Here is a 26,867-nt window from a genome sequence, read left to right as displayed (position 1 = left end):
AAAAAAGGACATGAAAATTCTGATCCATATTCATTGTCTGGATGTCAGCGAGGGAGAAATAAAAGTTCCACTTTACGTTTTGCTTTGCTTCAGAAAGCTGATCTGAAGTTCCACAGGAAAAAAAAAAAAATTACAAGCTGATGAAGAAGCAAAAGAAAATCAAAGATAATTAATAGAAACAAAGTGAGCACCAGACACGGTGTCTAATATTAACGAAATACAAAACACAGGACGCGCTCGACTGCACCCAGCAGCAGCTCTGGGCACCAGCAGCATTGTAATGGGCAGATTTATGGGTGAATATCTCTCCCAAAGCCTCCAGCAGCAGCCTGGCTGTCACCACTCCTGTCCTGAGCACCACAAGACTCCATCCCAGCAGCAGCAGCACGGTTTAGCCCCACACATTGGACAGTGTTTGCTGATTGTTTTTTTTTTTCTCCCGAATTTTCCTCTTCTCTCTTTTCCCCTAGCACCCATTTCTCAGGTTTGCACGATTGTGAGACAGGTGGCTCTCTGGGTTTCAGATCTTCCTGGCTATCACGGTGATGGAAAGGAGGGGGTGAACAGTATAAGCACTAATATTATATGGAAAAATACTCAAAATGTTCATTATTTAGGAGTCAGCCCTGATGATTTATGAGTAGGGCTGCCAATACAGCAGGGCTGATTTCCACTAGGAGCTCGTAGCCATGAGGACGGAGCTGTGGAGGGGACCCAGTAGACTCAGCTCTGCTCCTTTCTGGGCAGTGTTCAGCCTGTACCTCAAGAATACTGCACAACTTTGCAAAACTGAAGGTTTTAGGATTTTTTTTTTTTTTTTTTTTGTCACAAATGACCCACGTTGCAAGAACAGGATATGGAATTTGTTCCATCACTCTCACTGCAGCCTGCTGAGCACGAGATCAGTGCTCCTGCCCCTCACATCTGCTGTCAGTCCCACAGGTTCATCAGCACGGATTTTTGTAGTCAAAACTGGATGAAATTGGAAGATGATGCCAGCACCTATTCCTGTAGAAAACACAGAACTACTGAAGAGCAGTTTATACAAATAAACTCTTTCCTCAGAAGAGGACAGCAGTTTTAATGACAAATTGAGTGAAAACTCACTTGGTGAGAGGCAAACAAAATAGTAAATATTTCACATTACCGCTCTGCGGTAACAGAGACTGCGTTTAAAAATAATTGCTATGGATCTGCCATACTATACTAACAGAGCAGCAACACAACCATGATGTGACACAGCTGCATTACAACTTTTCAACTCAGCCCAAATGTGAACAAGCTTCATCAGCTGAGGGCGTCAGGTGAGAATGTGAGACTCTCTGAAGACCTTGCAACCGTATGATGCTTCCCCACAGTGAGGAACCTGCCCAAACATCACTGCTGCTGCCCCAGAGGCAGAATCACAGTGCAAGGCTCACACCAACACGAGCCCCCAGTGTCCCTGTGCTGCCCATATCACACACTGCCTGCCACTATAGGAACCAGAGCTGGAACTGGGGCTGAGACAGTGAACCACATTTTCTCCACTCCCAGACTGTCAGACTCTACAAGATGAAGTGCTTTACCCAGTTAAATAGTGTTGGGGTTAAGAGAAAACACCAAATAGCTGTAAGGTGGCCTGGCCTGCTTCTGCTGTGATGTTTTCTTGCAGTCTGTCACAGGAGAGGCAGATTAAACAGCTCAGAGAGTGCCTGCCTGGGTTTCAGCAAACGTGCTTCTCACACCCCTTAAGACAAGCTGTTCAATTGCAGCAGCTGAAACACAAGTAGTCACCAGTGCTTTGGCTGTGTTGCAACTCCCACAGATAGCGTATGCTGGAAGAAAAGAAGCTCCCATAGAAGTATCTCTCACGCAAAAGCCTACTTGGGATTGCTTACTGAGGACAAGATGTCAGCTGCCACCATCAACTCCTTGCACTGTTTTTTTTTCTCAAGGCATGGGGAATTATTTAAATGAACTAGATTTAAATCTGTTGTGTCTTGACATTGAAACCATTCTGTAATTCTGCACCTGGATCCAAACTAGTGTGCCTAAATAAATTTGGTTACGGTTGGTCTACCCAATGTACGTAAGCCAAGAAGCTTGACCCCTCAGAGCATCTGCCAAACACATTTCTTATGCTACTCTCAAATCTTTCACCACTCTGAGTCATTGTCTGATGTTCTTCCCTGATTCAGTCACTGAATTTAATAACAGTGCAGAAGACAAAACAAAATAGTGCAATTATATCACTTAATTTAGAACTACAGAATCATTAAGATGGGAAAAGGCCACCAAGATCAAGTCCAACTGCAGCCCACCTCCCCCAGGCCAACTAACCACAGCCCTTACTCAGAGCCATGTGTCCATGGTCTCCATGTCGCTCCAGCAACAGTGACTCCCCCACCTCCCTGGGCAGCCTGTGCCAATACCACTCTATCTGAGATAAAATTTATCCTCATATCCGACCTGAGCCTGCCATGGAGCAACCCGAGGCCATTACACTGCACCTGCTGCCGACACTTCTGCAGATAGGCTACTTGAAGCCAGGTCACGTGCACTGGAAGCCAGAACTCCCCAAAAAACATGGTTAACTGCTACCTTCTGCAGCTGCAAAATTAATGCCTGGCATTCCGTGTATCCACAGACTGCTGAAAGATTCCTCACTGTTATTATGTTTGAAGAGTTTCTTCCAAATGTCATACCGGCATGTAACAACAATATTCATAACATGCAGGTGAACTTTCACAGAGCCGAGGAGAAAATTAACATTCTTCCTTATCAAAGGAAATTGAATCTGATTTCTCGTTTTATCAAAACGTCTCTTTGCCAACAGGACAAATCACATCAATTGCTTTAATCCGTGTCTCTGTCTGGAGTCCGCTCTACACGCTATTGTAACAAAGCATGTCATCAAAGCAAATGAACATAATTACCAGCAAGCAGAAATAGAGGGTTTCTGGATTCTTTTCTGAGACATTTCATGTGTGACCAACGAAAGTTGTTTACATTTTGAAGTAAGGACAAACTGTATTAGACTGGGAGATAGAAGGGCATATGCTGAACATTCATGCAGAAAGCATCGTGCAGCTGTGATCACCACCCCCACCAATCAGCCAAGCCTGCTCTCTTCTCCCCAGGTGTAAATGGAACAACACCTCCACACATGGCCAAATGAAAGGGACAGTGGGGTGCTGTGCCCCCAAGACAAAGTCATCCTCATAGAGACAACATAAACCCAGCTCCTGCCTGAGACAGGAGCATGCCTCAGCCATGATATGGAAGTTACTTCACTTACATTGCATTTAAACCAGGCACATGTTGACCCTGTCCTGAGGCACACTAATGCATCAGGCATTCCAAGCCACGTTTCAAAAGGCCCCGAGCTGTATCATTTCTTCCTGCATTACTACTTCTCACTTGAAATCAAGCCCTGACATAAAACTACTTCTCTTCCTCTATTCGTAAGTGTAAATTAGTCTATGTATTTAGGAAAAAAAGCAGACTTTCAAGAAACTGGCTATGCCACGAGAGCAGCAAATGATCTGATCCCTAACAATCATACTTATGAGGACTAATTCAAATTGGAAGCGCTTAACTGATGACATTTTTTTTCCAAGATTTTTCCTTCATTTCCTTAGGAAACTGGTTACAAATATAAGCACACTTAAGCAAAGAAAACTATGCAATTAGGCCACTCTTAGAGACATATGAAGACAAGCATAAGCTAATTTACAAGCCTCTATCTATGTTGGCTAGTCAGAGTTCTTACATGGCTTCTAGAGCAAAGAACATCATGGTCTCTGCTCTTGGCTGTAGCATCCAAAGCTAAGACACTCAGCTATGCTTCTTGTGTGGCTGCTGGAGGAGAGAGGAGCTAACAGCAGTGTTGGGCTCCCGGTCCCTCTGGTGCTCCTGCACACAAAAGCACAGATGTTCCAAGTATTTAGGTACAGTGACATCTGGATGGGGTATCTGTGCATGCAAATATTCCACACAAATATTCCATGTGTGCAGCTGACACATGTAGCAGCATACACAGGCAGTTCTTCAGGCAAAGCACAACATCTATGCTTTCAGTGCTTGGGCTTGCCCAGGGAAAGATGAAAGCATCTTGGTTTGGGCTGTGACTTACACTGATACTGAGGACAATGACCACATGTTGCAGCTGCCATGTTTTGTTACTATCACACCAACTTTCCCACCCTGATGCCTGTTTGAGCAGCTTTGTTAATTGAGTTTATCCCATCATTTTTTTCACAAGCTACTATTTTCCTTACATCACATCCCACAGATAAGCTACCTTCTGGTCTGGCAGTACTCTTCCTAGTAGCACCGGACTGTCACTCCCCTTGTAACCTGTTCGCCACTCAAAGGTTCAGTACTGGGTGCTGTAAAAAAAAAGAAGAAGAAGAAGAAAAAAAAAACAAATAAATAAATAAGGTATACATAGAGAGGCTCCCAATGTTACTGAGAACCAGGCCCTGCTGCTTATACCACGATCACTTACAGCTCCAAGGCAGAAAGTAGGACCAGCCAAACGCCTTTGGCAGGAAGCTGGGTTCTCTGCAACTGGCTGAGACAATGTCCCCGCTCGATTCCATCAGCATTTGTTTCTGTGGGAAGAGGAAAGCGTGTTCCTGACCTTCCCATGCAGGGAAGGCCCAGAGTACCACCACGGCTTGATGCTGTGACCTGCTGCCCTGCCTGGGAAGTAAACCTACTCACAAAGCCGTACCTTCAGTGAAATCAGAGCGTTCAAACGCTGAACCTGAGCAGCAATGTAACACAAGCACCGCCTTCTGCTCGGTGACACCCTGCTCTTGTGACGAACCCCTGCACAGCAACCACACGTTGACAAGCAGCAGTTATAACTCTTTTCTTCCCTTCTATCTAATTATTCCAATGCGAAGTAGTGTCGAGCTAAAAATAGGCCCGAGCCTTCTCCAGATCTGCAATTACTCTCAACTTGTGCTTGTCTACACCATTTCTTCAGCTAATCACTACAGCACCAAACATGCCAGAGCTGTTTGAAATCAGCATTCAGCCTCAGACACAGTAAAAGACTAATAACGAATATTGTTTACACACGTTTAATTCAACATACCAGAAGCAACTTTCTCACTCTCTTTAGCGTTTTATTTGCTTATAAATACAAGTCAATACCACAAGATGGCACTTTCTTACTTGTGACACATACTATTATAAACACATACCCTCTTCAAATACTCCCAGATGTTTACAACACATAACTTTTCAGTGGTTTTGAAACATTTAGAAAAGCAAGACCTGCTACAAACCGTATTTGTGTTTGATGTATATTAAATGAGGTCAAGTAATTAAATTCAAAAAAAGAATTTATAAATATCTCAGATAAGAAAATTTAAATACAAAAGCAGAGTTTGTATTAATTAAACAGAATAACAATTTAAACTGGCCGTAATGTATCTACATGCTTTTATTTGATTTCAAATACTTTTTAAACAATCAGACCCTCTTAGCTGTTCATCAAAACACCTGCCCTATCTGCTCAACCCTTTAAAAAATACTCTCAGTTAAGAAACCATCTAGGCTTCTTCTGAACGATCCTTCTTCTGTCCTGTAGGTGGAAATGAAGTGAAATCATATTCCAGACTAGAAAACAGGATAAGAAGGAAGAAACTTTAAAAAACCAGATAACTTCAGACGCTCCAACTCATACTCTTTGCATTTCTCAAAGTACGCGATCCAGTTTTAAAGTCTTTGAACAAAATGTAAACACTAGAAAACTCATTGTTGAAATATGTGAAGAATAAAGAACTCTGCACTAATATAGTGCATAATGATGCTGTGTCAAACTTGTCATTTACGGTAAATGTCACATTTTCCTCCAGATTGTCATGCCTTTTTTTTTTTTGTGTGTGTGTGTGTGTGTGTGTGTGTGTGTACTGATTCCTTCTTATGTTGGTAGACCTTCTTATTTTAATTCCCATTGCTCAACAGGAAGAGATTCATTTTCCAGTTTCTTCGGGAAAGCTTCACATGATCCAAGACTTTGATTCTGTTCCTCTTTTATTTTAGTAATGAGGTGGCAAAATTTTAAGCTTGCAGTATTTCTGTTCCGCCCGCTTATTACACTTCAGGAGATTCCTCAAAAAACTGAGAAGTCTGAGAGTTACAAAAAAAAAGAAAGTGGTTAAGGCAGTCGATGTCTACATTTGGATTTCTTTTGTATGTTACATGTCAATGTCTCCATCATAGGCTAAGGTTAGAGGCTTCTGTTGTGGAGGAGTGCTTTGATGCTGCTTGCTTTTTTTGCTGCAAGAAAAATAAAAATATTTCAGGAAGCAAACAACGTAAATGGTGTGAAGCTCAAACACATCAACATAAAAAACAAACTACAACAAAAAGTCAGCTTCCCACGCTGGCAATTTGAGTTTGCAACCAGGTTACATGAGAGTATGGAGGCTTCTCCCAAGACAGCCAGCCTTGAGCTACTTGTGTGTTATTCCATTGGTGGTGTGGACACACAGCCTGACAAGAAAGGGCAGCTCAGTGCACAGCCAGCTGTTCTTATCATCTGGAGAGGAAATCAAACACATTTGTCTCTGGTGTCATCCCACAGACAATAAAACAAAGAACACCTCATGGAAAAATTAAACATGAGCTGCCTAGACCTAGGATATTCCCATTCTTTGCCTGAAACAACAGTAATTATTACTGAGAAATACAATTCCTCACTTCAAGTGATGGAGAAGCATGTAATGCTATTTTAAAAATCCTCAGTATGCTTCACTGAGTGATCACAGAGAATTAGCAGTTATATGACTCAAAAAAACATGGAAGCTACAGCTCCTGCGCATCATCCAAACACTGCTTTTAATTGATGAGAGAATGAGAAAGATAAATTTTGGGTGAAATAGGGTAATGTTGCTGTTAGGACATGGTTGCATTCTGTCACCATGAAGCCTCCTACGAGGTGTACTGGTGTAGACCAGAGCTTTGGTACACACAGTGCCCTATTTCTAACAGTGGCTGGTAACAACAGCTTTGCACACAAGGGACATCTCCTCCTGAAGTATTCAGTGCAAAAACCTATTTAGGGCTTTCCTAAGCTAAGATACAGATCCAGGAAACCACACTTAACACCAAGAAACCCAGTCTCCCATGAAGTGTTGTGCCATCTTTTATTCCATTTATCTTCCTGGCTCGCATAGCCCCTGACAGCAGTAAGCTCACAAGGTAGTAACGCACAGTACGTAAATAAAGATCTTTTGTTTATTTTAAACACTTCATCTGATGCCTCCTACTTCTTATATGGTAGGATATAAAGATTCCCCGGGCCCTTTTCCAACTCCATTCATGATTTCATAGTTCTCTATTGTATTCTCACGTCAAACACCATTTTCCAGCTGAATAACCCTATTCTATTTGGTCTTTCCTTGAACAGGAAGTAGCTCCTAGATCCAATTGGCTTCCTTCCTTTTCTCCAGCTTTTTAATCTTCTCTTTTTTATTATTATTATTATTTTTTAAAGAATATAATATACAATAAGAAGCCATTCCTAATCCCAGCAGAATTCTGAATATACAGGCCTACTGAAAAAAGCAATAACTTCCCCGTGTGACCACTGCACATCTTCGCAATCATGTAGGTTAGCATTTGTAATGTGAAGAGTTTTAGTTGCTCTGAGGTAGGGGCCAAGCGAGGGTAGGCCTCTAATCCAAGTTCCATTCTTCCTTAATGCCTTAAGGATTAAATCTTAAACACAAGTGAGCAAACAAAGCCCGAAACCCCATGCCATACTCACCACATCAGGAAGAATGTAAAAATCAGGAGAACTATGATGAGGAACCCGCTAGCTGATACTCCATACACCCACATCTTCAGCTTACCATCTGTTGGAAGATCGCAAAAAAACATTTCATTCTGAAGTAAATGAATTCTAAAGAGGATAAGCAAAGAGGAAATACACAAACAAAATTCATCGCATCATTGATGGGAAAACCGACAATGAGTTGCTGGGAAAAATCCATAAAAAATGTTTTTGATAAGACATTCCTGTAGAAATCTATTTTTTTGAACACACAGTCTTAACTTCGGTAAGGACTTCAGATCCTTTTCGATCAAAGCTGAAAGGAACTCTTTGTGTCAGCTTTCCAGAGCAGCACTATTTCATAACCTGTGGCCAGCCCGTACAGGTCACTTGGGGTAGACAACAGCATGCCAAAGAGAACCATCTGCTTACTGCTGAAAAGTACCTGGGCAACAAATGGGGATAAATTCAGCTTAGAGGAAGAACAAGGATATGCTTTGTAATAGTTTGTAACACTCTGCTATCCATGCAAGAACCCCTCCACACACATTTCATCTAGAGTGTGGTGAAACACTTCCTCTCGATAGGAAGTCTCAATACACCTTAGTGGGACAGGTCCTGAACTAAAGCTCTCCGTTAATAATAATCATTTTTATAAGATCAATATTTCTGCTGCTTGCTGAGTTCTGGCTGTAAAGAATTCCTCGTGGATAGACATGGAGGCATTTGCTCCGTGCAGTGGCAGTTGGAGCTGGTTCATAACAACAGAGTTGTTAATCTGCACTGGAGGCAGAAATACAAACCCACTCCATGCCCACAGACATGAGCTGACAGGGGCTATTTCCAGCACACTAGTCCAAGTGGGGACTTCCTGCACAGGACAGACACAGAACCTATTTTACATTTTATGTTGGCATCATGAATTTTTTCAACAGGAAACATATTTAATCTGATCCCATTCTTTCTGGTTTTGGTTGGGGGTTTCTTTCTTTTCCCTCCAGGCTCTGTGGGAAGTCTGAGTACTGCTCACAGACTTTCTCCTCTTTCCTAATCACTTATAGCCTACCTTCCCTGTGAAAACAGCTCTGCTCGTCATGTCTGGTTTTACTTTTCCTCCTGACGTCTAGGCATGAAATTTACAGACAAGAAACATTTAGCAGTCCTGCAAAGGGATAGCCACAGCAAGGACACTGCACCCCACCAGGGCTGCTATGAAGGTAGGCAGGCTCTCCAGCGATAGCATGAAGGCATTGGACCACGCTGACCAATAATTTAAACAGTACTATTTAAAAAAGTTTCTGTGTTGAACTCTGGCCTCCCAGAGCGTGGCAAAGAGGAAAAATAGCCTGATTCAAAACCAGTTCTGTGTGCTCCTGCAGAGCATTTGAAAGAACAAAAACATCAGACTCATTAAATCATTATAAAATTTGTGTTCCAAACTGTAACCAGGAAGGAAAACCACAAATTAACTAGAGAAAGGCACATATACTTTTAGTGACAGATACAAGTCCTTAGACATACACAAATGTCAAGGACTATAGCACTGAAGGATGATAAATGCCATCCATACAGGGAGCACTCACCATAGTTTTGCTATCAAGAGCATAACTGGTAGGTAGCAGTGGTCTCCTGGCTCTGCTAGCACTAATTACTGCAATCTCCCAGATGAGTAAGCCTCAGAGCTTGTTATAGGGCAGTAATTACATATTTTGTCAAGAGGCAAGACAAAGGGGAACAGTGTGAAGAGCACCAGCCTTGAGCTGCATCTGAAGGGCACATACAGGCTGAAGAGAACCTACAGGATGGGTTGATGACACACTTAGCACATGCAGCATGTTTATTTACTTGCCATATACTGTTTCTGTGACATTTATACTCTAATATTAAATAACATCGTGTTCTGTTGAAGCTCCTTAGTTCCTGCCTCTGTCTTTTGTCCCTGGTGGAGAACAGGTTCACAAACGCTGCGCTGAGCTCGAGCCCACCAGAAGCTTTCAGGGCTGCATCCTGGAATGCTGATTTAAAACAGGACTCCAGCATCCACCTACACCTCTCTCCCTTCTTCTAACCCCATAAAGATATCAACTGAAGCTGTGACTCCTAAGGAAGGTGGCCCACTGAGAGCCATGGCTGCTGACAAAAAGGCAATTAACCCCAAACCTAAGACTCAAACAGCTGGTGAACTGTGTGGGCTTCTGGATGATGAGTCTGGTCAAAAACCAGCCAACTTTAAAAAGCTGTGGACCAAGCTCTATTAGCTCTGAGACTGTCAACACAAAGGTTAACTACCGTATGCAAATCAAATATGTAAATGTAACATTCAAAGTGCAATCACATATATCAGACAGGATTCTGGCTCCCGGAATCCCCCAACAGGACCTTAAATTGCATGTTTTCTACAATCTCATGTTCATTACAAGCTAATAGGAAACAAAGGCAATGTCAGAGAGCAGAAGACAGGGAAGATGGGACTGGCTGGATAAAGAAGCAACTACAGTATTTCAGTAAAACTTGACTCATCCTATACTTTTGTCTCTCAATTTCAAGTCATATTTTCATATCATAAATTTAATTTGCATAAATAATATTAGTCATAGTCAAAATGGTGACCAGCTGCTATAGCTACAGATGAGTCCTGCGTAGCAGTCAGGTGTGTGCAGCCCGTGTGCCTATTTCATCTGGGAATGATGACAAACAAGCCAAAGATGCACTCAGGACTCGCTGCTTGGGCACAGCAGCCTGCTTGGTTTTGTTTCCTCACTGTCTTAATTCCAACACTTGAAACTCCAAACTTTACGCTTTCTACTGTATTTTTTTCATACACTTTTGAAATATGTCAAGCAACAACCAATGTTGTCTTTAATGAAGTCTTAAGTACTTTCTGCTCAGAACCTTCTGAAGTGCTACTGATGTCTTCCCAGGTCCAAACGCATTATTTACTGAAACATCATAGGTAATCATTTCAAGCATCCCCCCCAAATCGCATTTAAGTCTACTTTTGCAAAGTATTGTTGCTTCATTCTCTTGCTATCTCTCAACATAAGAGATTGTGATTACACTGTACAGTCACAAAGGAATGGAAGATGACACATGAGTTAGAAACTGTGAGGCCGCTCTGCAGCTCCAGACGCAATCTCTGATGTTATGATCTACAAAGCTTGTATCTTCCTTCCACAGAAACATTGTAAAGAAAATTTATTCCATTCATATTTAAGTTTTTCACCTGGATTAAAAGGTTGAATAGACCATCCTTTGAAAATGTCATGCATTTTTGAGTTGACAGGTTTATTTTTTCCAGCAATGGTCTTAACATCAGCTTTCTTATCTTCTAAACCTGGTACCTTCATGCAGTAATCCAGCAAACCATTTGATCTCATTATTTCTGTATATCCTTGCTCACAACCGCAGACTCCTCTCTAGGTGATAAAAGGGAATTGAATATTAAAACGTTTGCACCCTCTCACAGGACAGCAGAAATTGTGTGTAAACAATCAAGAAAAAGCAAGGTACATCGTGCACATGCAATTAGCAAGTTCACTACCACCAAACCAAACAGACCAGGAGCTGGTGCTGCAAACCCATTTCAGCTCAAACAGCCACAATATACACGGGGAATTGGTTGAAAGAGTAATTACAGAGAAACTCTATATGGAAATATTCTTATCCCAGCAGGCTTAATCATAGGCATCAGTGGCCTGATCCAACTCCTCTTGTCAATAAAAAAAAAAAATAGCAGTGACCCTGCTGGGCATTTGAAGAAATTAACAAAGAAACAATCCCAATTCAGATCCAACTCTCCCTTCCAATGTATTTCTGCTCTAATTTTTCATAGGGCTACAAATAATGAAGCGCTGCTCTTCCAAACATCTGCTACACTGGACCAGTGTAGGCAGTTTCTTCCAGAGGTTTCTTAGAATGTGGTGGTTCATTAAACAGATACTCCATTTTCTGGATGTCTAATTTAATACAGCCTTTTTAGACTGTATTTCTTTTCTAATTAGCTTATAATTACAGTGCCCGTGTGGAGGTCTGATATGCTCTGCACAATCCAGACAACTGATTTACAGTATCTGTGATAAGAGTTTAACTCCTGACATCAAGTTTTTTGTCACAGCACCCCCACCTGCAGACAGACACAATCCTGAGTTCCTGGCACAAAAGGTGAAGGATGTCTTAACAGTTTTTACAGGTAAGAAATACATGTCTATCCATTGCTTCACACTCCTGTAGGCTCTCACAACAACCCTTACATCCAGTGGTAATTCCTCCCACAAGATACTCAGATGAAACTGGGAGCTGTGGAGACCATTTCTAAAATAGAAATATCTACACCTCGGCTGTAGCTGGCTACCTCAAGGCTCTGTGCTCTGTCACAGTACTGACACAGAGAACAAGGCACGTTTGGAATTTCTCAATCTGGAGTTCAGTACCTACAGAAAAGGACATTTGTAACTTCAGAGGCAAAGAAGAGATGGGGGCTCAAATATCCAGTGGGTGCTGCTCACCATATCAGCAAGTGGGTCAGTTCTGGCTTAGCTTTAGGGGTTATTGTGGAGATAGTGGGATCAGGCTGCTACTTGCACTCACTGGGGCCTCCTGTGTTTGTGGAGGAGCGGGAGAACAAATACACTTTTATCTCCTCTCTTTACTAAAGTTTTAAACAGCCCATTTGCTGCTATGTGACAGTAAAGTGGCATTCAATGAGAATTAGACCAGAAGGTTCCAAACCCTCCCCATGAAACAAAATGAAAATGATAACACTTTTACACTTTACACATCTGTGCAGAATTATGAAGATTTCGGACTGAAATTCCTACAGCTTCCTCGAGGTGGTATCATGGGCATGCTAAACTAACTCCTAGCTCCTAGAATTAAATTTAACATACAAACGTAATGGAATAGATTCTGCAATGTTCGTTCCTCAGCCACATTCCACAGCAAACAAGTACCTGGGTGCAGTAGGAGAAGGGTTTTCTGCACGCTGGGCTGCAGAGCCGAACTTCAGCAGGTTTGGCCTGAAGAGCACACCCTCCTGGAAAAGAAGTTACTTTCAAAACAGAAGAGTGCTTTTCAAAGAGTGCTTTCAAGGGTACGTTTTACTGTATTTTTGACTTGGTCCACTGTACTGCTTGCTTATTTTAAATAGCTAAGTCTACTGAACGCATTAGCATAATATCTGTAGGAATCGCATTAATTAATTTTCTTCAACAAGGCAGGGAATTATTATCATACCCATCTTATTAATGGAGAAAAGAGATATACAGACTTAAGCAACTTGCCCCAGGCCACATAGGAAGTTGGGGACAGAATCAGGAATTAGATGCAGATCTTCTGTGTCCTCATTAATGTCTTATCTACATAAGAAGACATAATCCACATAACACCTTAGCCCATTCTCACTTGGGAAACTCTGCTTCTATAGGAATAAAAAAGTGTTAATGAGTTCTTAACTACTTGGCAACCTTCACACATAAAACTTTTGTATATTATCTTACCCACTCATTATAAATAGAAGTAGATAACGTTTTCATTCCTGCTCTTTCTTCATTTATCCTGCACATACTGAGATAGATCCTGCGGATGTGCAAGCCCTATTACCTTTGCCAAACTCTTGTACAGCTTCAAAGTGCTGACCGCGAATTTCTCTTTTCATCCTACACAGGAAGAATTTGTAGGTCACAGCACCAGCAGGAATCTCACAGTCTGAGTGATCAGAGATTCCTGTCTATTGAATAGAAGAAGCATTACAGAAGCTGGGCTCTTTTCCACTGCATGTGATTTTCTCTTCCTCTCTCCACAGTAACAGGAAGGTCTAGGCAGGCCTGTTAGTATGGGTGCACTCATTTCTTCCTGTGACCAACACAGCAGTCATAAAATCACAGAATCGTAAAGGTTGGAAAAGACCACTGAGATCTTATAGCCCAATAATCAGCTAAAGCACTCCACCCAAACATTCTCATGCAATGACATGTGTGATGGTGACCTGACAGCGAGGTTGGTGAATGCCTACCTATCTTTCCTACACACAACTCTGAAGTGAAATCCTGGGGGAGACAGGAAGGAAGGCTGTCCAACTGCTCCTCCAAACAACTGGTGCAGGAGAAGAAATATCTGGAAGAAGACTTTTCAGCCAAGGGTGTGTGGTGACTTTTGGACATACCTGTGACATTTATTCCATCTGAGCGCTGACACCACACTGTGCGCACGTTGTCTCGCCAAGGGCTGGTTTTCCACAGGTACTCGTAACACTTCCCTCCTGCAACACCAACACCAGTCAGCCTTCACGTTTCAATATAATCAGAATAAGCTCTTGAGTGGGACACACCCTGGCACGGCTACCTGAGCAAGGCCGTGTTTCCACCATTTGTCCAGAGCAGTTCTCGGTGTTCTCAGCAGGCTGACCAATGACGGCCCTGGAGCGAGCCTGCCGTCCTGTTGTGTCAAAGCTCCTGCCATCGATGCACGTGAGCTCACAGGAGCTCCACTCTGACCACTCAGTCAGGTGGCAGTCACCTGCACGCAGAGAGAATAAATCACAGGTTTTCAAAAGGAATCGGCCTTAACGGATTAAGGGCAAGCTGAGTACAACAGCTTTAATAGTGAAATAACCCCAGTTTATCACCCAACGGTATGCATTATTCAGATTTTCTGCTTCATGAGAAATCTCATTTTCTCCAAAAAGAAAGTCTTTTTCAGGTGATCTAGAAACAGCAGACCGAGCATTTACCCGATCTGCTGAAGTACAAATTCTTATTGCAGCAGCTGACAGTGCTCAGCTATGCAAGCAACTCAGTCTCAGAAAGCTATTACAGACAGAAACATAGTGTGACTTTCAAAAGACTTTACCTGGGCAAGGCACAGAGCATGGTAACTGCAGCACACTCTCCTTCAAAGGCAGCTCACCACATAATGCATTTTCTACTGGCTTGGATGTAGCAGAAACAGATGCATCATGCACTACGCACGTGAGGTTGCGGACTTGCAATCCATCTCCACACTGTCCACCCTAGGAAATGACAGAAAGGAAAGAGACACCCATTGCTGCTGCTAGCAGATGGCAGAAGAAATGCACTTGACTCCACCGAAAAAGAATTCGAAGATATAAATCCAGTTTCTGGACTGCAGTAATGCCCTCAGTTATGGGAAAACAGATGGAGATCATCTCTGTACACAGCTCTACAGAAGCTTAGAGGCAATGGAACATGGAAAAGCGTGTTGTAGCCCAATTGGGGAGAAGAGCACATAAATCCTCTCCTTCCCACACCTGGGAGATGCAGAAAGAAAGGAGTCACTGAACAGATGGGGCAGAGCTCAGGCAGGTGCCCTCCCCAGCACAGCACTGGAAAAAAGCAAACGTGAAGAGCATGGCTTTAGGAATGCTCATCCTCACCCAGGCAGCAAAGCTCTTAGGAGAAGAGACGGATACCGTAAAAGCTGAATGCAATCTTTGGGGTGAGGTCTCCGTGTCTTTAGATAGAGCTTGTGAATTTACTGATTCTTAAGGAATGCCCAGTTCAATAAACACCGAGATTTTTGGCTTCCCTGAAGAGGCCAAGGGCAGAGACCGTTCAAAAAGGAATGCACTTTTCCATTCACCTCCTCTGACAATACAGCCCAATATGAGACTTAAATGGTTTAAACTCAAACAGCAAAAAATCCATCAGTGCTTTTAATTAGGCCGCAAAGATTAACACGTTTGTGTAATTTCTTAATTGTGCAGGGAGTTACAGGTTCTGAAGTGGACACAGATCACCAGCTTTACTGAAACGCTATCTGAAGCCAGCCACAGTCTGTTAGCTCTGAACCTGGCGTGAACAAGGAATAGCAGGCTCCACACCGGTCATACCATGCTCTTCAGCCCAGTGCTGAAATACTCAGCCATGCACCCAACTACTTGCTGAAGTCTTCCTTTACCAGAAAATCAGTGTCATTTGGCTAACCTGATGTTTGAGAGCTGAAGGTGCTGTGAGAATTGATGCCCTGAGGCTATTTCTAGAGGCTGGAATTGTTTCATTTTTCTCTGAAAAACAGAGCCGCAGTGATGTCTGAGGTACACAACTTAAACCTGTGTGATGCTTTATGAACGTGTGTCTCAAGCCTTGTGGAAATGGCACTTTGCAAAATTCAGTAAATGAAGCTCAAGAAGAAGGATGAAACACTGCTTTTATATAACCAAGGGAAATGCTACTTTGAATCACTTGGCAGTAGATTCTTTTAAAATAATGGACTTCATCTGTGGAACAGAATGGCTCCTACCAAGTGCATTTATTCAGCAATGTGTTTGATAGCAGGAATCTCAAGAATATCTCTCCCGTAAACATGTGGTACCTTTTTCATTTTCTCCAGACCTTTTCCATTGCTGACGCACAATGAAATGGAAATAGGGGCATAAATAGTTGGACTGAGAGTAGCTGCTTATCAAAAGCATCTTAGAGAAGTATTAGCCTAGATTTACCATATGCAGCCAGATTTCAAGTTTTTAACACCGCGTTTCGTTTTAGTCGGTATGTAACTTATTCTTCTAAATTACCATTTCACCACTGAAACCTCTACTGCAGCCTGAGATTAATGGTGTGTGAATAACTCATGCAGCTGTCAGTTGGGTTAGGGTTCTTGGAAATTGCGGGTGGAAACAGAATGCATGTGGAGAAAACTCTCTGGGGAAATGGGCACTAATCAAACTGCAGCCTATGTGCAGCTCAAGAAGTGGATCAAGGAATTACTGAAGATTACTGGGAAGGACAGAAAAAAACCCAACAACTTTCTGAAAGATACTTGCTCTTTTATAAACGAGGCATAAATATACAAGTATTTGTATACATAACGATGTGTGAATTTCATATGAAGGCAGAGATATAAATATAAATGCCATGAAAAGAATGCATTTTTTGGTCGTCTCCACTATAAAAGTTAGCGCGCCTCACAGCAACATTTTTCATTCTTCTATCAGGCAATACTGACAATATGTTTGTTTGGGATATAAAATAAAAAGGAAATGATGGACTCTAAGGCAACCCCAAACAAAAATGTTAGCTTTTTAACACTGTCTGCCATTTGCTTGCTTTCACTCAACACCAGAAATGTGTTTGCACAATGAACTGAACACATTTAAAAGATAAGTTGTCATACTGTCATTTACAGAGGAAAATGACAGTGGGCTTTTTTGATGTTTTTGCCAAGGTCATAAGCAATGCAGGAGCAGTGCATTAACTTCCTTATCATCCTGGAAATTATTCATATACCCAAAATTATACATTTGAAGACCTAATTAATAGGTGTGGAATCAGTGGAAATTTGCTGCAGTAACAGCACAATGTGGACTCAGTGAGTAGCTGCTAATCAGAGGAGCACTGCTGAGGAAATGATCAAATATTCAAAACTTTGGGGACCAAATCTATACTGTCAGTACTCTTCCTTGGGAGCCGTGAGCTGGTTTGCTCAGACAACAGCCACCTACAGCACACAAAGAGCACAAGAACTTACAGTCCTGAAGAGATGCTTCATCGAAATGTGCCTTTAAGAATAGTTCTCCCTTTTTTAGCTTTTACTGGGGCTTGTGTGTGCTCACAGTCATCTTAAGTATAAAGCTGATTGGCCAATTCTTTCACAGGTTGATGAGCATTTCATCAGGTAAAAAATTTCCTTAATGAGAAAGCACTGTCTGAGTACATTTAAGGGAACACTTTTAAAAACACTTTAATTTAAAGAAGGGGTTCTTGGTTTTCTTATCAGTGTTAGGCAGCTAGTTCTTGATAATCTAGCTACTTGGTTTGTATTTTTTAAATGAAAAAAACACTCATTACTACTTTCTATTTTCTAATTATTATTATTTTTTTCAATAATCACTTCAGCTCCCACAGGAAAAAGACTGATGTAATGCAACCCTTTAGGATTATGTGTACTGACCATTTTCCAAGTCCCACATCCCTCTGAACACAGCAGAAATGCCCACACCTGAGGGAGGGGTGCTTGTGGCATGGGGAACTGCACAGGGAGCAGTGCACTGATTTATGGACTGTGACAGCAAGCACTGCAAAACACTTAGCGGGCTGTACTCCTAAACACACGCACACCTCTAATTATCCACACAAAGTCACTTCAGCATAAAACGGTCCTTCTACAATTAAGAATTGCAGTCTCAGTTATCTCATAATACAAGGAAGAAATACTTCAGCCTCATAATGAGTTGTCCTGTTTATATTACTCTGGGAGGACAATTTCACGATACGCAGTCTTTTCTTACCATGGGATGTATTTACCTTCTTTTACAAAGCCTCCTTGAAAACGTGACTTCTGAAAGCTTTCTTGGGAAAGTGCACTTAAGCTTCTTTTCCAGAAAAGCACAGGAATAAATCACCTTGTATTTATGAACTACATTTAATTCCTAAGCACCTCATTAAAGAGAACTGAACATGGAAAAAAAATGGCTCCTCTCCAAAACCAAGCAAAGGGGGGGAGAAACTACAACGCAGTAATTTAAGGAGAAAAGCAAGCTCTATCTCACCGCAAGTGCAGGATGATATCTGGCTTAGCAAAGGCTGTGATTACTTGCTCTGAGCTGAAATATAGTGGTGTTCTGGATGTACACACTTTTAATCTGCATGATGTGTTATTTTTCTGGAATATGTGGGGCCTTAATTCAGCTTCTCTACTAATTCTTTTATCAGCTATGTTAGCTCCTCTGTTTGAAACTCTCATCCCTAATGCTTAGCAGAATTTGCTTACCTTTGCTGGACAAAATATCAGCTAAGGATGTTCTACATAAATAAATACTGAGTGCAGCCCATACAAAGGCTGTATTCACATCCTTATCTGCAATGAGTTGTTCAGCACAGGAATGAAGAAGAAAGATGACCCTAAAACGTATTTCTGGTACTGTGATCTTGAGTGGTTCAAAGACCATAATACTCCAAATTTCAACTCCAAAAAGCCAGGTAAATTCTGGCATTTGCTACAGGTCCATCAGCTGCAGCCTGAGATGGAGCAAGCATTCAAGCCATGCATGGGCAGATCAGAAAAGAATGTGTCTTCACTTCCACATCTGGCTTCCATTTCTGACATCTGGCAATATGGAAAATAAGGCAGAGGTCTGTGGATAGATCCTGTGCCCCAGGATGAGACAGGGCAACTCTTCACCTGAACCTCAGCATACAGGGCTCCCAGCAGCCCAAGCCAGTTTCATAATCACTGGGAAACTCACACCTGCTCGATTTGAGTTACCAACTAATATATTTGAATACAGGAAATGTCAAGTAACAGCTAAGGAGAGAAGAAAAGTGCAGGAGAAAAAATATCAATTCAAGGCTGATGTTGGTCACTGGCAATAGGAGGACAATATAAGTGGGTGTGGGCAGTGCCCTGCCACTGACTCCAGCCATTCTCCAGCTGTTAAAAAGAGCAAGAAGAAGGAGCCCACACTCCTTACAGAAACAATATTGCCCTGAAGAACTTGCAGCAAAAGACCTGCCATAAAGTTTTTAGAAGAAGAGACAAAGCTCTGGAAGCCTAGCGTATCTATTTTCTCGTTAGAGTTGCTTTATATAACTAAATTATAGGTCACCACAACTATGCTTGCTCAAGCACATTTACTCCATAAATCTTCTTTATTACCTCTATAAGCTTGCACTACATGAACCTATCTTGCAATAAATCGCTGCTGCCAGCTGAGAGACCACATGCACAGGTTTACGTCCCAGAATTTCCGCTATTAACACGCATCTTATGGCATCTCCAACAATTGGAAGCGAAACACTTCCAACCCACGATGAGGACCTTAGGGTATGGTTATCCCAAGGTGGCTGCGAGCCATACCTGGAGTCTGCAGGGTGACCAGGGCCCGAGGTGCCAGCTGTAGCAGGGCTTCACCGGGCAGCTGCGGTGCTGGCTGAGCTGTGCTGGGCAGGGTCGGCCCTCGGCCGCGGCCTTCAGCAGCACCGTGCGCCCGCGCACCATCTGGCCTGCGGAGAGAGGAGATGCAGTCAGCAGGAAGGAATGGATTCGGGGGTGCTTTGGGGGTTAGCAAGGTTACAAGCTCATTTTCCATCAACAGAAATGCCCTTTTGTTGGTTTTTTTTTTGTTTTGTTTTTTTGTTTTGTTTTAAATAAAGCAATTACTGGGGAAGACTACTTGTCCAATACGGATGCAATCACCAGTCTTCCACCCCGCGAAGCCGTTGCTGATATTTCTGAACATCGTTTTTTAACACAGTGTATCCCAAATATGTAATTTGTTTATGCAATGCAGTTAAATACTTGACTAAATCCTGATTATTAAATATGACAAGAAAATAATTCCTACGGAAGCCTCATTTCTACCACTGTGCATTCAATACGTTTCCAGAGATTTTTAACAAATGAAATCTTCTTTTTATGACCAATTATGTGCATCTAATTTGAAAACTGCAAACACCCTAATGGCTATTACCGTCCATAACCACTTCTGCCATTTCCATTAAAATTCTATTTATTATTGGTGAAAACTTCTTCAGCTTCTGAATGGAAAAAGCAATTATGTTACTACTTTTGAAATAATAAAACTGAATGCACTCATTAAAGTTACAGCAATTCCATTTCCTTCTCCTTTGCCGTCCATTTATATCCAGGAATGTTTTCACTCAAAATGATTCAATTAGAATCCTGGCTCCAATTAAAAAGAAAACTGGAAAAAAGCCCTTATGCAATGGAAGGCAGAAGATAGTGGTATGGATAAATCCTCTGCTTCACCTCTCAATAGACAGGGATTTGAGAAGCAGTTAAAGATAGGGAAAAGGATTCAGTATTAAGAGCACACCCATGCAACAAAACAGATGCAAACCATAATTGTGCTAACTCCCTGACCAGGAAAGAGAGCGGGCTTTGCGGTGAAGTACTGCCATCTGTATTTCAGCCATTTAGTTACAATCTTAGGAGCCACCATTATGAATGTCTCTACAAGCAGGGTTTCTCAAAGAAACTTGGCAAGTGAAAATTAAAAGCACACTCACCTGAGAATGCTACAGACATATCTCAGTGAGTTTTCTTACCTTTACAATGCTATTCCCTCATTCTTACCCACTGAATTCCATTTTTAAACCCATTTAAACCAATTCTAAGACTTTTTCCTTTTTGAATTGTAATCTTCTGAACCAAGGAAGTTTGTAACAGAAGTGATGATAAAAGCTCTTATCCACATGACTGTGCATTCAGACATTGCAGAATTAGATACATTAAGAAGTGGAAAAGGCCCTCCTAGCTGAGAGAAGAAAGGTAAGATCTGAGGTGCACCAGTAGAGCACCCATTCTGCTGCTGGCACATGACAACAACAGAAATCAGATACCAAGGTACTTGAAAGCAGAAGAATGAGAGAAGATCAAGGGACGTGATGCTGCTTACTCCAGAATGGGAAGACATATGAACCAGCCCCTAGCATGTTCAGGGATGTTGCAACCAGCAGCGATGCGCAGCTCATACAATTAGGCTGGATGTTAGCATGTAGGTTAGCAATGGAAAAGGCTCTTAGAGAAAGCAGGAGAGCTGTGGCTGTGAGGTTTGCAGGGGACAGTGCAAGGGATGCCCCGGTGCAGGCAGCTCACTGCTGAGCCCCACAGGCGCGAGCTGGGAAGTGGCAGCCACAGCTACAAGTTAAAGATCTCAGCTCATTCGGAAGGGCTCAAAACCCTGAAGTATTCATCAAGCTCTTTTAATTAAAGACGTAATTTCCTTTTATTCTCTCTGCTTAACAACTTTCTAACAAAATGTAAATGGGAAGATCACTGAATAAAAAACGCGACTCTCCTTTAAAGAGGAACTAACAACCATTATATTTTTATTTACATCTTATTTCCCCACAGCGGGTTATCCAAACCATTTAAAATCACTGCATTCACAATGGTCAGATGGTGTTTGCCTCATTTCTCCTATCTCTTCCTTCCCATACCGTGAAAAAATCATGAAAGAATGAAATTTTGCCTAAGAACTTTGGTTGAAATGTCTCTTGGGTGCAATCACTGCAGAGGATCTCTTAAAGCTCTGTGGTTTATTTCCTCACTCTATAAACATTACCTAGGTGCTCCATTGCCGCTCAAGGAGCAGAAAAACTCCACCTGTCTTTTCTCTCTAAATACCTTATTTTTTACTGCCTATGCAGAACAGAAACTGCATGCATCTAAATTCATTTGCTTCCAACACAAATTCCAGAACAGAAAAAGCAATCCTAGCTCTTACTTCAGTTTCCTAATGATTTTTTTCTTAATTTTGCAACAAATTAGCCACAAGTCTGCCTTCCCTGCTCTGCAGCATTAAATGTTAGGAAAATTAAGACAAAATGTGTGCTGAAAACTGGAAATAAAAAATAATTACTTGGGGATATTTACACGACAGTGTGTGTTGAACCCTGGGTAACTGAGTTAAAGTCCCATCATTTATCTGACAAGGTCACTTTTATAAGTGACAAGGCACAGGTTTAGTTGCTTTTATACTATTTAACACACCGCCGGAGAGAAATTGTATCAGACTGGAAAATATTCATTTAGAAAAGTATGACTTCCCCTTGCATTCACTTGCCTCAATAAAGGAAATACATGCAGGTGGGAAACATCTTTATCCAATGTCTTGCCAGTAAATTTGATCCTGGGAACATCCTGCATTAACCCAGTACTACACACCTTTCCATAACAGTGCATAACACAAAGTCAGTCTCAGGCCCCAGACAGCACCCAGAGCAAATGCTGCCCAGAACCACAGCTGCAGCAGGCAAAACGTGTTACACATCTCCGCAGGCTCAGTGCAGGCAGGAATGAGATCTACTTTACTCATCATCATTTATAAAAATCAATATATCTGCCGTTGGCTGCAGTGTACCAGAACCACGTTAGATGTCAGCGCCACATACACAGCAGCACCACATCATGTTTAAATGCACTGTTCCATAAAATAAAACCTGAGCAAGAAAAAGGCACCATCCATTAAAATATATCACAGCAAACCAAGTTACTGGAAGAAAAGGACAGAATAAAAATGTTAGCAATGTTGCTTGAGTTAAGAAACACATGAAAGCATACATCTAGCAACACTAAATTTTGATCTGAATGATATTTAAATTATGTTTCCTTTTGAAATCATTCATGGTACTTCAGAGGGCCCTTCACACACTCTCCAAGAAAGCCAGAAAAGCAGAATGTTATTCTGAGTGAACAGGAGAAGAGCAGAGCCAGCAACAGCACACACAGCTGATGTGCTGTGAATTATTTCTGAGAAGTGTGCATTTAAGTCCTACAGTTTGGCTTTATCAAAAAGTGGGCAATTATTTGTTTGGCAAAGGGAAGCAGAATCACTGTTTATTAGCCCGTATTCCCACAGCTTGTTTACTATCATCCTTTGGTTTCCTGTGTCTAATTTGAGGCCTAATCCTATTCTCACAAATGCCAAAGAGAAACTCATGGTGATTTTGAAAGTATTGCAGTCTGTCAACATATGGGAAGGAAAGCTGCATGATACTCATCTGTGAAGTACCACCTGTGAGTGAGTACATTGCTAATGTCTTCTCTACTGATACTATCATTAGTAGTATTTATAGCCAACTGGGACATAAAGAAGCCAAAGGGAAAGTATTCAGTTTCTGCTGCTGGAAACACACAAGAGGCCACAGCTGCAGGACTGCTGCAAAGGTACCTCCATCACCTGTGTTTGGTACCAGAATTTAAGGCAGGTTTCACAATCGTTTATCATCTCTAGATTCATGGAATAGTTATCAACAGCTTTTGAGTCATACATGTGTACAGCCTGATCAGCTCTAGTCAGTTCTCTACTCATTGTATAACCCTTGTCTGCGAAGCAGTTGACCCAGACTGAGCTAAGCTTGTGCTTGAATACTTGGTTTAATTATCTTAGGACACAAAGCAGGTATTAAAAGCATTACCAGCCATCAACCCTTTAACTAGTCTTTAGGATCTGGATGAGCATTTCAGGACCAGGAATATCAGGCACGCCTCTACTTGTAGTGGCGCATCCCTATGCAGACTGTGTGGTCTGAGTGCTCAAGATGAAAAGACCTTCAGGCATTACACAGGACAAACTGCTCCATTAATCATGCTAAAAGCCATAAGGAAGTTACAACCTGCTTTTACACTATTTATTTTAGTGAGTGATTGAACACTCTAAAAAAATTTCAAGTGCATTCAGCAAAGTGAGCATTAACCCTCCAAAATGGATTTTGAAGAAAAAATAAACTTTGGAGCTAGTATTCTTAGTGTGCTGTAGTTAAAACACTATCTATGACTCAACCATTTATGTTAAGAGAGCACTGTTTTACAGCAAGGCTAAAAACTCAGCAATGGAAGAACACCACTAATCCAAATACTAAGCTTCTTCTGTTACACATTTTGACTTCTGAAATTCATCTGAAGGGATCATTTAATGGAAGTTACAAACTTTTTTCTTTCTGACCAGTGAATTTGGTTTAAATACTACCTGCATGCCTGACACATACTACAAGTCTGGGAAATAATATCATGAGTGTATTTGGAATACAGTCTTAAATGCGTTTCCTCATATCAACATTGGAAGTTTTCTTCCAATGGGGGGGGGGGGGGGGTTGTTTCCTATGGCTGAATTCTGAAGGTTTAAATTAAATAACAAAATAATCACCACTGAGGCTGGAAAAGAGCACTCAGGACACCTAGTCCAACCATCAACCCGTCCCCACCGTGCCCACTAACCCAGGTCCCTCCTTCATACATCTACCCGCTTGTTTCCTACACTGCACTTTGAAAATAGCCTGTTACACCTCCAAAACCCAACGCTTCAGAACACGAGCGCGTCCAAAACCATCTCTTAAATGTTTGCTGTGACTCAGCGCTTGGTCGCTCCGCAGGGCTGCTGTAAGCACGGCAAATGTTGAATTCCTCTGGTGTGGGGTGGGAGGGTGAGGCCAGGAGGGGACTCACCGCCGGAGCCACACGTCTGGGAGCACTGCGACCAGGCCGACCACGCCGACAGCCGGCAGTCCACCACGCACCCCACCACGCACTCGCTGCTCGTCTCCGCCGGCTTCTCCAGGCGACGCTGTCGGCGAGCAACAAAACGCACACGTAAGCCTTAACCTGGGCGACATCATGCTGCTGAGGGGCAGAACATTAGGAGAATTAAATTAATCTTTGCCCGTCTCTCCGCGGCGCGCGGCTTCTCTCTTCACCTGCTCGCAGTGCCGCGCACTGACCGTCTCCCCATCACTGCGCACGCAGCTCAGGAGCCGCTTCCGAACTCCTCGCCCGCACGTCGCGTTCCCGTTGAGCTGGCATGTGCTCCAGGCTGCAGGCACAAGACACAGCACTCTGCTGTAACTCACCTTTTAGTTCACCACGTTAGCTCGTATCAAACCCAAGAAGAAAGCACACAAAGAAAGTTGCTCTTCAGTAAAAGCAAGGCTCAGATTTGAAGCTCAGCGCTTCGCACGCAGATAATCCTCAACAAAACCACTACACCGCGGTGCACAGAAAACTGTTAAATGCTGATAAAGTGTATCAATTAAACCCAGTTGGTGCATTTGCAGGGCTGCATTGTCAGGAGGAAAACTTCACTTTGATAAAGTAGCTGTGGAAGTTTCTGAAAAGCAACTACAATTTCATCCGTTTTTACGTCTCAAAGCAAAGCTTTCCATTATTTCAAACGGAGCTCAAGTACTCGTGAACTAAAACAGGCATTACCAGGAGGACAGAATTCATATCACATTGCTTGTCCAAAATTATAAGGTGCAGTAGACAGGCAAACCAAAATAAGCCATAAAACGCCATTTAAAATAAACAAATAACACAAACAACTAAGATTTCCATACACCAAAGAGAAATAGGAAGCATATGAGAGGAAAACCTATTACTTTGTCTTCCAGCTTTGATAAACATCAATGCATAACTGATCTCTAGAGGTCCCTTCCAAGCCTTACAATTCTGTAATTCTGATCTCCTCTTAGCATCTTTCTCAATGATCTGAGCTAGTAAAAACAAAAGAGCTTGCACCCTTTGTTTTGCTAGTTCATATGAAACAGATCTAATTGCTTCTGACTAAGGTCAAAACAATGTATTTTGTTCTCAATATCCTGTGCCCACCCAGATAAGCTATGTCACCTTCAGATCAGACTTGTTGGGTTTTATTGCCTTTCCTGGAATCACACAGATGTTTCATTCTCTTGTAACTTTGCACACAGTTCTGCTGATGAACCAACAAAACAAAGAGATCCCATTTGACATGCTCTATTTCCAGTTTACCTACAATGATAACTGCTAAAATCCTACTGTCATCCATTAACCTGTAGAAATGTAGGCATGTAATTAGTGTTAGTGAAATCAGCGATGTCTGCAAGTGAGCCTTGTAACGTCAAGGCCATAACCAACACAAGAAGCAAACATAACTAACAACACAACTGGAGAAAGCCTCGAAGGAGCTGGGTCTTTTAGGCAAAGATAATTAGGAAAGCAGAACATCAGTTTAATGTGCACTGTAATAGGTGAGCCTTCCTGCAAAGAACAGATTGGAAAATTATACCTACCTGTTAGATTGTACTGATACTGGAAGCAGTTTTGGTTAAGAATACATGGTTTCATTTGCGAGTCTTCAGGACAGGGCTTTCTACTGACAGGAGATCTTAGCACTTGTCGAGTTCGGGTTTGCACAATACTTGGATCACACACCTGCATACAAAAGTGATGGATAGCACAAGAGACCCTGGTGAATCACACAGACACTGGCTGCTGGGGCTGTCACAAGCACACCTACAGTGGTGAGAGAGAACTGTGCTGACCAGATGGCGTGACTTTTTACACCCTGTGACATGATATGCTGATGTCAGGCTGCCCATAATCCTGGATTTTGCTCATGCTCATTCTTCACATGAATATGAGCTAAATGAGGCCTATTTTCATTTGTGCTAGTGCATCACAGGCACTGTAGATGTTTATCCATCCCTACTTTTGTTTTCCATTTCAGTTGCATACTTAGCAACAGTGACCAAACACTTCCAAGTCTTACAACATCCCCTTCATGGTGAGGACAGCACCTGCTCATCTTCTAGCCTCCAGGACACAACAGTGATGTAAGTTCTTCTCTTGGAAGTTCACA

The 26,867-nt window shown here is 42.1% G+C and overlaps 1 protein-coding gene across 1 annotated transcript in view; it reads right to left on the bottom strand.

Moving 5' to 3' along the window:
• Positions 1-5,893: 5,893 nt before the first annotated feature.
• THSD7B (thrombospondin type 1 domain containing 7B) overlaps positions 5,894-26,867 on the bottom strand; it is a 243,907-nt gene continuing 222,933 nt past the window's right edge. The window contains exons 17-27 of the mRNA XM_065750321.1: positions 26,299-26,440; positions 24,949-25,064; positions 24,701-24,818; positions 19,589-19,734; positions 14,624-14,783; positions 14,117-14,290; positions 13,938-14,033; positions 12,727-12,809; positions 11,001-11,193; positions 7,772-7,859; positions 5,894-6,279 (exon numbers count right to left, since the gene is read on the bottom strand). Of these exons, the coding sequence (XP_065606393.1) occupies positions 6,198-6,279; positions 7,772-7,859; positions 11,001-11,193; positions 12,727-12,809; positions 13,938-14,033; positions 14,117-14,290; positions 14,624-14,783; positions 19,589-19,734; positions 24,701-24,818; positions 24,949-25,064; positions 26,299-26,440 (1,398 nt within the window). The 3' untranslated portion in view covers positions 5,894-6,197. The remainder of the gene's footprint in view (positions 6,280-7,771; positions 7,860-11,000; positions 11,194-12,726; positions 12,810-13,937; positions 14,034-14,116; positions 14,291-14,623; positions 14,784-19,588; positions 19,735-24,700; positions 24,819-24,948; positions 25,065-26,298; positions 26,441-26,867) is intronic.

Source organism: Cyrtonyx montezumae, unplaced genomic scaffold (assembly GCF_038088225.1).
Source record: "Cyrtonyx montezumae isolate F1298 unplaced genomic scaffold, pur_monq_1.0 scaffold_7, whole genome shotgun sequence".
In the NCBI taxonomy this organism is placed as follows: Eukaryota; Metazoa; Chordata; class Aves; order Galliformes; family Odontophoridae; genus Cyrtonyx; species Cyrtonyx montezumae.
Note: the sequence above shows the minus strand (reverse complement) of the source record. Positions and strands in the feature narration are given on the sequence as shown.